The 12,063-nt window shown below is 36.5% G+C and overlaps 1 protein-coding gene across 5 annotated transcripts; it reads left to right on the top strand.

Annotated features, from left to right (window-relative positions):
• The first annotated feature begins 3,771 nt into the window (after positions 1 to 3,771).
• cd99l2 (CD99 molecule-like 2) lies at positions 3,772 to 11,984 on the top strand. Of its 5 annotated transcripts, XM_057331417.1 has the most exons (13): positions 3,773 to 3,879; positions 3,987 to 4,058; positions 6,195 to 6,242; positions 6,361 to 6,399; positions 6,551 to 6,628; positions 7,115 to 7,219; positions 8,142 to 8,222; positions 9,367 to 9,429; positions 9,879 to 9,956; positions 10,059 to 10,112; positions 10,196 to 10,315; positions 10,405 to 10,470; positions 10,808 to 11,984. In XM_057331417.1, the coding sequence occupies exons 2-13, from the start codon at positions 4,001 to 4,003 to the stop codon at positions 10,867 to 10,869; spliced, it is 852 nt and encodes a 283-aa protein (XP_057187400.1). In that variant the 5' UTR covers positions 3,773 to 3,879; positions 3,987 to 4,000; the 3' UTR covers positions 10,870 to 11,984. The 5 variants fall into 5 exon arrangements, with proteins under 5 accessions (XP_057187410.1, XP_057187400.1, XP_057187408.1 ...); XM_057331427.1 differs by lacking the exon at positions 7,115 to 7,219 and having other exon boundaries at positions 3,772 to 3,879; XM_057331425.1 differs by lacking the exon at positions 9,367 to 9,429 and having other exon boundaries at positions 3,774 to 3,879.
• The last annotated feature ends 79 nt before the right edge of the window (positions 11,985 to 12,063 follow it).

Here is a 12,063-nt window from a genome sequence, read left to right as displayed (position 1 = left end):
ATTAAACTGTTGTAACATGGTATAATTCACCAGTCATAGAAATGAAATGAAAAACTAAATGAAACAAAAATAAAAAATCGTATTAACATTCATAGAAGCATTTTTATATTATATTCTGACATCTTACTGCACTGTGGGTAATAGTATGGTGTTACACAAGTAAAACAATAGTTATAGTGGTATTTTAACAGAAACCTAATATTTTGTACAGTAGGTCTATACGACACTTTGTCGACATATTATGTAATTCTAAAAGAGTAAACAGGCAAGTAAACTGTCTCACCGAAGAATATAAATTGTGAATGATACCAGGCCCATGCTTAATATAGATTTTCTATAGACATTTAACATTTTATGGACTAAACACTGAGATATTTTGAGATGCACATGCACTGCCACATCAGACTGCATGCATTTGCAAAGCATTTGTGGGTACACACCTGCGAGCAGCTTGTCCTTATACCATAGAGGGAACATGTGTACTGTCATTGTGATTATATTTGATGGGCTGTGGAGACTGTTAGCAAGTATACTTTATTATTATGATATACAGTAGGCCTCCTGTGGTGTCCCTTATAAAGGCAAGACCTGCAGATGTTTCACTCATGTCTGGACATAAAACCAATGATTCTAACTGTCCCAAACGACTGACAGTCACCTGCCCACTTGTACACTGTGCATAAAGATAAGTTAGACAATGCAACATGATAATAACTGGTGTCTTTTTGAGCAGATAAATCACAATACAGCACATTTACATGTGAGAATGTGCACTATACGTTGTTGGTGGTATGCCACATCAAAGTAGGCTATTACATTCACCTTGAACAGTAAGGTTGTATACACCTGTTGAAATATGCAGTGCAATACTCTTTCTAATGCAATACTATATTGCATATTGCAATAAACATGCAATAAACATATTGTGTGCAGTGTAAGATGCTCTTTGAAATAGCAATGTTTATATGCATAAGCAAATGTAGTACATGCTTATACTTGGTTACGTACTGTAAAAAAAATGTTTTTTGTTGGTTCAACTTAAAAAAATAAGCAAAAAATAACCTGGTTGTCCTATTTTTTTTAAATGAGTTATTGAGTTGATTAATATTTTGTTGAATTTACTCAAAATTTTAAGGCAACCAGGTAACTTATTTTTTTAAGTTGAACCAACTATTTTTTTTCAGTGCAGGTTTTTGCAGGTTAAACTGATCTTTACTCACACCTCGAACTCCTTCATCTAGCTCTTGTATTCCATGTGTATTCCTTGTTTTCCCTCTTTAACCTGAAAACTCTTCTCTCAGCACTGTCATTCTATTTGCTTTACAATTATTGAGTATTTTTGTCAAAATAATAGCATAAAAAAGCCAATAAATTTTAAAGAAGTGAAAAACAAGAAATGCTTTAAAAAACTGGAAAGTAAAAGGCATAAACACTTTTAGTGGGCATAATATGCACTGTAGTAACTGTAATACCACTTATACTTGATTTTTTAAAAGGGATAGATTTTCTGCAAAGTCACTGTGGCTTTTCAATTTATAATGCGTTTATGTTTTATGGATTTATAGTAAAGCACATGCATATCATACAGACGGTTTCAGTGGCAACAACATGTGGCCCACACTTAACTTCCGGTAGACCTCCGGTAAGAATCTATAACTGTTGAGCAGCTTTACTTTAATTTAATACAATTAATATACAATAAATTATTACAATAAATTCATATTAATATCAATTTAATATATTGATTATATAATACTATAACCAAACATAGACCAGAAGTTAACTTTGGGCCAGGTGCGTGTGTACGTCAGATGAAACAGTTTATGTGTGAAAGTTATTTTTTTGTTGATGAACAGACAGGCTAACACTTGAAATAAAATGAAATAGCAAATGAAATAAAAATGGTTGTGTAGCAAATGTATGAAAAAATATTACTTTATTTTATTCAGAACAACCACCATCTTTATAAACAGTTCTATCCGACGCACTTGCCTGGCCCGAAGTACCTTCTGGTCTGTGTTTGTTTATCGGTCTAGCTAGCAGCTAACAATATAAATATTTATATTGTTTTGTGTTTATATTAATATTTTATTGTACAATAATTGTATTAAATAAACAACTTGTTGAATTTTATTTTATACTAATTTTATTAAATAAAAATGTGTTGAATGGGTGTCACTCTTGTTACATTTAAGTTTAGCCAAGTAACGGTTCTTCTACAGGTAGTGGTAAGTAACCCAATAATAATAGACATACTTTTAACTTGCTAGCTAATGAAATTTTCTTGTTATTTCTTTTGCTTGTTATCAGAAATAATCTGCAGGGACTCTATTCTTTGCGGATGTGCACAGAAGTTAAGTGTGGACCACAAAAGCGTAACATTTGGTTATGTTGTTGCTTTGAAACCATATATACAGTTACATGAAATATGAACAAAACTTTTTATATTGTTTACACCAGACACAACAAAGAACTTGTGTTTTTTTCTGTTACTATTTTTTATACTATTTATTTTACATAGACAACCCACCAAAATGTGCACAATATGGATGCCACATGTTTTGTGTGACACAGAAACTTTGCCCAGTCCACTCTGGTCTGATTGTTTTCTCTTTATTTGTAAATGTATGAATTGCTCACACAGTTGCCCTTAATTCTGCCCTCAATGGGTTGCAGACATTAAAATACTCCCTAAAACAAACATATTTGGCACAGTTACAGCATGTAATAAAATATAATACTATACTGCTATTAAAACCTCCTTGAAACATGCTATTTCTATATTTTTTATATCTAGCATGATTATTTGTGGTCTTTGTTGACACCTCATGCTCAACAGACATCTTGGTCAATGTTGGCTGCAAACCCAACAAAGGAAAGCCTCACAGACATTGCCAAATCTGTCAAAATAAAGATTTTTACCTTTCTTATGGAAAGATTTGCTTTCACAGCCCATGTCACAAAGCAATGGGCCTTTTTATAAAGTAATTCTATCAGAACCTGCTAGGAAATTGAATTAATTTTCATTCTCCCCCTAAAACATGCAATGATTTGCAAAATAATAAAAATCTTTTAATCACAAAATTATATAAAACCACAAAACACGAAATGCACAGTATCACCGGTAACAGCCAAAATGATGCCAGATATGATCTTACATGTAACTCTACATTTTTAATAATATCCCAGCCCCTTTTAAATTGATATAGGGCTAATAGGCCTATACTAGACATCTGCGTGATAAACCACCACACATATAAATTATTTAGTGAGGTCAATTCTGCATGGCACTTAATTATTAAATGACACATAATTACCCTAATTCAGTCATTCAAAGATAGTGAGATGGGGAAGAGTCAACATCTTTTTTCTTCAAACAGCCCGCCGCTGCGTGTGATAAACACATTTGCATCGCTAAGAGATTTTCTTCATTATGCTTGTAGAAAGTACTTTTTTTGAATGTCACATATTTTAGACTAGAAACAAATTTGTATTTTCAGTCGTCCGGGAGTGTAATTTACGAAAATTAAAAATAATTTTATTAAAGTAAAACGGTAATTATCAAGCTTTTCGGCGCATGTCATGGTAACATAGCCTATGGTTTATTTCCCTAAGGTTTAATTCAAACCGGCGTTAACTTTTATCATGTCAGGGTACATCACAATACATGTACATGTAATTTACACTTTTATTTATTTGTACGATCAATATTATTCCCTTTTAATAAGTAGAGTGTACTTCAGCATGCTCTGCGAAAGCAAATGGGAACCGCCCTAAAGCCGGTGTAACGTGATCCCGCACGCGCCAGTCGAATCTCATGCTAGCTCATTCGCACTGCAGACTGTTACTCGTCTCTGTCTCGGAGCATTTCTGATCAAAGTAAGCGACCACAGCTGTCCAAATATCCGCTAGGGCCCAAGGGCAAAAAGTCATTATTACGTTGCATTTTACTTTTCTATTTTAAATTTCATATCGTTGCGTTCCAGATCACACTTTAAACATGGGGAAGCTTTCGACATGGACGCTTCTGGCAGTCTTTTCTCTGCTGGTAGTGAAAGGTAAGCATTTCGCCCCTCTTTGTTGAACCCTGTGCCATGCCTCCTTCATCATGTCTGTCGCCCGGCCGGAACACCGGCACTTTGGAAAATCGTTATGCATATAAACCTTTTTGCTCTTGTGTTTAGTACTGGAAGCCTGATCACTCAGTAATTACCGTCTAGTGCGCGCTGGAGTTGCGTTTTAACATCTGTAGCAACACTGTCTCGATCATATGTCTGGGTCTAGCCATCGCTACCGTGCTGTGCGTGACATGAGGCTCATCAAATGATCATTTATTCCGACATTTTGATTAGGTGAATTCACATACAAAAAGAAACAGGCAATTTTGTTTTATGGTTGTATGAGATACTTTGTGTACGAGTGTCATTGTTTGTTCTGGACAACTAAGTGCAGCCCTAATATTAATATAATTCATGACATTTGTGTTTTGCATATAGCACAACATTTTTTAAACGAGTCATCTTTATAACTATTTGTCTTGTTATTGACAAATATTTAGGCCAATTTAAAAATGAATCAGTGAGGGCTTTTGGTTGTTGTTTATAGTTGAAGAGGATTGATCTTTTTTATTTGGTAGGCTAATTAAAGGTGGATAATATCTTAAATCTACAATTTCTTTCTTTTTTTGTTTGTTACATTTCTGTTTGGAAATGAATATTGCATTATGCTTTCCCTGGCTGAAAATAGCCTATATAATACCGATTTACTGCATGAACTTGTAATATTTAGAGAAAATTGTGAATTCAATACAGTCTTTAATTTCGGCATAGCCCAGAACAGGTAGGTCGGGGAGTTTGGAGTCAGAGCGCATGCGTATATGAAGGCACAATGCGCTCAGGTACGGCATATGAGGCTGGATTTTTTTGGAGACTGCGGAAGATAGGGAGATACCATCATTTTATGACAGGGGGTGTCTCTTTCTGCCTGTTGGGTCAATTGAGTTCACTAAGGTGCAATTACTAATGTCTGACAAAATCTGTGGGTTTTTCAAAGCAAAAATCATGTAGGCTTATGAAACTTAAAAAAAAAAACTGAATTAAAGGAATGACATGCTATGCTGTGAGACTACATGGAATATTAAGAAGATGGTGTGCACCCCGCCCTTTATTTTGTAAACCCCTTCTAAATCTAAAGCCCCCACTGAAATGAACGGCAGTGATAGACGGCTCCTCCCTGTTTACTTGTCAGCCACACCCTCTGTTGTATATGTAATCAGATCACTATCACTTACCTGAAACATCATTGTTTATGCATGAGAGTATAGTTACCTCTGTTTTTAGTGTTAGGCTTGTGTTTTCGACAACTGTTTATTTGTTGGTTAAAGTTAATGCTGTCTGAAAAGCAGATTAAATCAAACACATAATGGGTACTGTATGTAAACCTGCAGGTGCCTGTTGTGAATGGTAAAATCATGTGACTGTCACATGATGTATTGATCACATAATAGTGCGACCAATGCTGAGCTGGCTTTGGCACTGCTACATGGGCACTGCTTAGAGTCCTGTTGCTAAACTTGGTCCCAATATGGTTATGACCCATAACCAAGAAAGCTGCCAAATAATGTACAAGAGCGATAGAAAAACAAGTGGACTGATAAATGGAAGTACTCTTTGGGTAGAAGACTGACCCGCATGGACCCCGGGCTAAAAATAAATGCAGAAAATTACTGCACAAGAGTTGGCTGACTTACTACAAAAAAATGTACTATCAAAAATGCCATTTTATGTCTTTGTTTTGTGCTACATAAACACAAAAGATTCTTTGTCTCTTTGTGCTGCAAGAATGCATTGCTGTCATTTAACATCTTTGTTAAAATCCAGGAATGCAACAGCACTGCTGTGGAATTAGTTCCATAAAGAATCTTTAGTGAAGCTGAACATCACAGGCAGTATTAGCATTAGCACCTTTTTGCAATTGGGGCCCAATAAAATAATCCTATTAAAGATACAAGGGATGCAATGATATGCATAACTAAAATGATGCAGATAAGTACGGTAAAAATAAATGCTAGGTTTTTTTCATGCACTCGTTTAGGCTTAATTAACAATGCAATACACACTTGTTTATTTAAATAACCATTTCGTATTTATTTCTGCATTATGTAATAAAGCGTTTCATATTTGTGTGTGTCACAGGAATTTGTGAGGATCTGGATTTGTCAGATGCATTGGATGATAAGCCACGTAAGTATGACTGATGCAGTGTTCCAACTAAAAGCTTCTCTGTTTTTGGTTAATGTAATGGGGTAACTTACAGTTACATCTTTGCATCAGATGGACATTTATTTTGCATTTTTTACAGCTACTTCAGCTCCTAAAGTGGAACCAGCAGGCGGTGACGGTCAGTTAATTCATTCATTTACAATTCATTAATAACACTGTACTAAGCACAGCAAATGCCATTAAAAGCTTTTCACAATGGAATAATGTGATCAAAATCTTATGACTTGCTACCAATGAATGACAATTCAATTTTTTATGGTGTTCAACAGTGAAACCCACGACCAAGCGTCCTGTTCAGCCCACAGTCCCAGTAAAGAATCCAGTAAAACCCAAGCCCAAACAAACAGGTGAGAGAGGACCTTCCAGAATCCTTCCCTCTGTTCTCGCGTCTGATGGCTGTGTAAATCTTCCTACTAACCCGCTCAAATAAACCCTGGAACATAAAATCCCATCATGCCCTTGAAATCAGTACCCTGGTCTGAAGTTCTGTCTGCCAAAACATATCTGTTTACAACATGCCATCTCTTGTTAGTTAAATGAAACGGGCCAATAGAAAGCTATTTCATCGACAGAAAATCATTAGTAAAGGGTTTATTTTGGAACAGTTTAAAGAGGATTTGTATTGTGTAATGACAAAAACGATATCTAAGAATATCTTGTGTTGTATGTGTGTTGGAAAGTATGTCAGGACTTTTGAAAGATTTGAGTGTGAAATATTATGATTTTTTTATTAACATGTTGTATTTGGTAGTCCCTCATTGGTGGACATCCACTCTATGTACAGTATATGCGAAACTCTTTATAAATACTAACATATTAACCTCTACTAACAGAAGAGACATACACTGATTTCTTTGATTCCACCATTCGGCCGGGTCTGTTGCCCCGAACAACCACTAAACCTCTCCAAACCTCTGTTCACCCCCGGAAACAGTCTGGTGTGTACTGTGCTCTCAGTTCCCCAGTAGAACTGCCCTCATGTGTGTGTTCATGTGTTGCATGAAGATTTTTATTTTCAAAGCAAGTCGAGCGAGAGGCCAAAATATATGATTTGATATCATATATTTTCGCCTTTAATGTGATAATCATTGAATGTTTAGCATCATTTTTAGCATCATGCTTTGAATATATAACACGTTAGAAAGTCTACACTTTTCTCTGTTAGTTAACTATTCAAAACAATAGAAATACAAAGGCAATGTCTCCATTATGTACATCCAATTTACAGTGAATAAAAAAGATGACTTTTTGAGCTATTTAATGCTTCACACACATAAGCATAGCCTAGTAGCCTACATGACTTTTTTATGGTAAGGTTTAACTATAATGCAGTACACAAAAGAACAATATCCAGATAAAGAAACATATGCAAATTCCACATAGACCACAGCAGTATCTTGCAAAATCTCACAAGGCTTCCAACTGGATACTGCATTAGGAACTTCTGAAGAATCAAATTAATGTTTTCTTGTTGGTTCTGGCCCTTTAACTTGTGTGCTCTAGCACTTACAGTATCGCACTTGTGGTCTTTTCTGTAAATCAGCTCGACCAATCAGGATTTAGTGTCCTTCACTGTCTGTCTCCGTGCATGTTAATGTAATTTAATTTCACTGTAAAAAGAAAAGTTGCTGACCAGTTCCTTCAAAGTTCATTTTTTCTCTAGGATTATGTTGTGTAGTTCAGTATCACATCTTGTAATCACATGTATTCGTCTTCACAGATTTCAGTGGCATGGTATATATTGGTGTTGCCATCTGATACCATCAATGTACCATAGTATCACCACAGTACACATTGTGTTTTTCATTTCCACAATGGTGTATTGAGCTTATGTAATGACACATTTATTTTGGCTGACAGGTTCTGATGACTTCGATCTTAGCGATGCTCTTAATCCCGACAATGACATCAGAGGAAAGGGCAAAGACTCGGACAAAAATGGTGTGTATTTTTTAATAGGTTCACATTCTACAGATTTAGCTTCAGTCAGCCATCTTTAATAAATGTAATGCTAGCATAAAATTGTGATAGAAACTACCTGCTAAACATGTTATAATGTTTCATAATGATTTATTTCATGGACGGATAGGGTTATTAATAAAGTGAGGTCAAACATATTTATCCTCTCTCAAAATACATATAATTAAAGGGATCTACTCACCTTCGAGTTGTTCCAATGGCCACCATTGACTACCACAGTAGGAAAAATGACTTTAAAATTTTTTTGTTCTGTTGAACACAAAATAATATATTTTGAAGAATGTAGAAAAGCAAACAGTTCTGTGGCACTTTTGACTACCATTGTCATTTTTCCTACTATGGTAGTCAATCGTGGCATTTGTCCAAATATCTTTCCCTGTGTTCAACCAAACAAAGACATTTATACAGGTTTGTAACAACTAGAGAGTAAGGGTACGATCACACAGAACGCGCTTTTCATGTTCGAAAACACGAGGCGCGCTTTGAAAAGAGCAGCGCGCAGCATTTTTTACATGTCGCTAGGTAACCCGAAACAGCCACAACACGTTTCTCCTCCATGTCTCCAGGCGTTCCGAGCATTGCGACAAGGGAAGCCCCGCCTCTCCACTCATCCGATTGGACAATGGAAAAAAGCGCACATGACATCAAACGCTTTTCTGCTCAGAGTTGAGTTTTTTTCAACTTCGGGCGCTCAGAGCGCTCCGCCTAAAACGGGAGGCGCAGCAGGTGGCAGAAACGCGAGGCGCCCGGCGCGCATGAGCAGCGCGCAAAGCGCTCCCTGCCAACTGAAAACAATTCAAAAGAGGCGCGTCTCACAGCAAAAGACGTGTTCTGTCTGATCAGGCCCTAATTCATGACAGAATTTACATTTTTGGGTGAACTGGCCCTTTAAGAAATTACTACTATGCATGTTTCAATGCAGGTTGCATTTTTATCTACAGTATTCTTCCCACTTCTGTAAATACTCTTGAAGCTCACCAAAGGCATTGGCAATATAATCACACAGTTTAAAGTGAGTGAGTAATATCACGCTCACAGTTACTGGGTAACCAATGTAGTTGTATCGGTATTCAGCCAGAGGTGATGCATCTCATGTCCCTGCTAGATAAAGGCCTTGCAGGAGGTGGCCGTGAGGATGGCCAAGTCAATAGCCGAGGTGGAACTAGTGGTAAGAAACAGACCTATGTTTGGGTGATACAGCCTGGGATACATCTTGTCTTTATCTTCTTAGCTGGAAGAATTGCTTCATATTGAAATCACATCAAAACCTCCACTATTAAAAATCTAATGGGCTGCGTAGTCTTATTGTGTTTACCTAATGACCACAGTCTCCTAATCTCTTGTTTATAATTATGTGGCTCCTAATCTCTTGCATCTGCAGGAAACTTTGCACGGAGATTGGGTTTTATTATCCAGATTGGTTGATGTTTTTGCTTGCTCTGGATTGTATCAGCATCTCTGCTTCCTACCGGTTTGGGGTTTCAGGCTTTTTTGGGCATTTTCCTCCTCGGGGAATTTTGTTGCGATAACTTTAGTAGGGAGATCTTAATTAGAAGAGCCAACATTGAAATACATATCATGTTGCTCTTAGGCTAATTTTTGTCTTTCACTTTTCAGCTGGTGGATTCTCAAACGATGACCTTGCTGATATTGGCAATGACAATACCTATAAACCAGACAAAGGCAAAGGCAAAGGTGACCTACCTTATTCGTAAAGCATCACAATCTCGCATGTTGTGAGAGAATCAAACAAGTCAAATAAAACCGCAATAGCTGACATACTTCATGTGTCTTCAGGTGGACAAGGAACAAGTGGCAATGATTTGGAGCCTGCTGATGAAAATAACTACGGTATGAACAGGCTACATTTAGTTAGCCACGTTAGCTTAGTTAAATATTTGTTATTGTGGGCTATTGTATGGTTTTTATTCCAGACACCATGGCTGAGACCGGTACCATCGCTGGTATCATAAGTGCCGTTGGCATGGCGCTGGTTGGCGCGGTGAGCGGCTACATCTCCTATCAGAAGAAGAAGCTATGCTTCAGCATACAGCGTAAGAGTTTGTTTTGCTTTTAAATTCACCACATCTCATGAATTTTAAATAACTTCTAATCACGTTTAATGTGTTCTGTCTTTTCACAGAGAGCCTGAACACGGATATGGTGAAGGCAGACGCTCCAGATGCTGTAGTAGCTCAAGAGCCACAAGGTAGCAACCCTTGTTTATGAGACAGATACAGTAGTTTTATGAAACTGGGTAAATTATACAATTTTCAATATAATGATATGTAACTATTCAGTTATTTTGTTTTTCCAGTTATTTTTATCAAAGTTATGTATAACATTAGAAGCACAGTGCTTTGATGGTGCCCAAATGGTTCTAAAGTTTGGATTTTTATTCTAATGCATGGCTTTTATTATGTCACTAAAGTTAATATAGTTTTAATCAAATGAACTTTATTATCATTAGTGCACCTTTAATGTAGACATATGGATCTGTTTGTATTCTCATATTGAATAATAAGCTCTCAAATGTTATTTTTCAGTTCAACAGACTCTTCTCCAGCCTCCTAATGCTGAGCCTCCGACAGAGGAAAATGCCGTCTAACCTGAAATACATCGCGCAAACTAAAGGGGCAAAGTTTCAAATCTTCATTCTCCCATTCAAGTACCACTATGTTTCCCAGCACATGTGCACCGCGCGGCCCTTTTGAAGTACTAATGTGACTGTTTAAATCCAGCTTAATATCACTTTATTTATTTAACTGTTAAAGCCTGTTTGCAACAATTTTGCTATGTAAAAGAAAACCGTAAAAAATGAAGTCTCGAGACTGAGAAACCACTTGAGTTTTTAAAGATTTGTTATGGACTCCCTCACTGTACTGTAGTACAGTCTTGTTGTTTACCTTCTTAAGATTAGCTCAGACAAATGTATACTTAAAGGATTACTTGACTAAAAATGGACTAAAATCTGTCATTATTTACTAAACCCATATGGGTTTCCTCTGCAGAACACAGAAGGAGGTAACTGAACAAAAATCTGGTTGGGCGAATTCAATCCGGTGGCATTTAATCAGGATTTACGCCCAAGAGTGTCAGTAAATGTTGATTTTAGTGAAAACAATCTGATATTGAATCATGAAGCTCCAGTGTTCATGCCAAAACTGACAAACATAAAGAGCTTACACAGGTGAGAAATGACCCAGATAGCACAGGTACGTCTGTAAGATGTCATGTCTGCCAAAGATCTGGAGATCTGAAAAACATCTGCTCTGTAAAAACATGATAGAAGTCTTAAAAAATGCAGTTTTACATCCATTCTAAATCATAAACATCTTACAGACAACTTCTAAATGTCTATATGACATCTGACAGTAGACGTCTCAGAGATGTATTGCAGATGAACAAACAATCAAAGAAAAATACGTTTTGCAGATGTAAATGCAGACATCAAATAGATGTCTCCTAGATGTATGCGTGCTATCAGGGGACGGCTGAAGAGACAAATACAAATTTGGAAGGACATGAGGGTCAATAAATAATGACAGAATCGTAACCTTTGTGTGAGCTAATTCAGATGATTGGTGATTCTAACGTTTACAGAAACAAGTGATTGGATAATCAGCCTTTATCTAGACTGTTTCCACATGTTGTTACAGTAATACAGTTGTTTGGAATTTGCTATTGAATCTAGATCATGAAGAATTTGTCTTATTATTTTTACTTTTGCACATTTTGGAAGTTTTTTTAGTTTTACACGATCTATATATATTTGCCTTGCTTTCACATGGCAATGTGAAAA

Source organism: Triplophysa rosa, linkage group LG1 (assembly GCF_024868665.1).
Source record: "Triplophysa rosa linkage group LG1, Trosa_1v2, whole genome shotgun sequence".
Lineage (NCBI taxonomy): Eukaryota > Metazoa > Chordata > Actinopteri > Cypriniformes > Nemacheilidae > Triplophysa > Triplophysa rosa.
The sequence above is the reverse complement of the archived record's forward strand: the minus strand, read 5'-3'. Positions and strand labels throughout refer to the sequence as shown.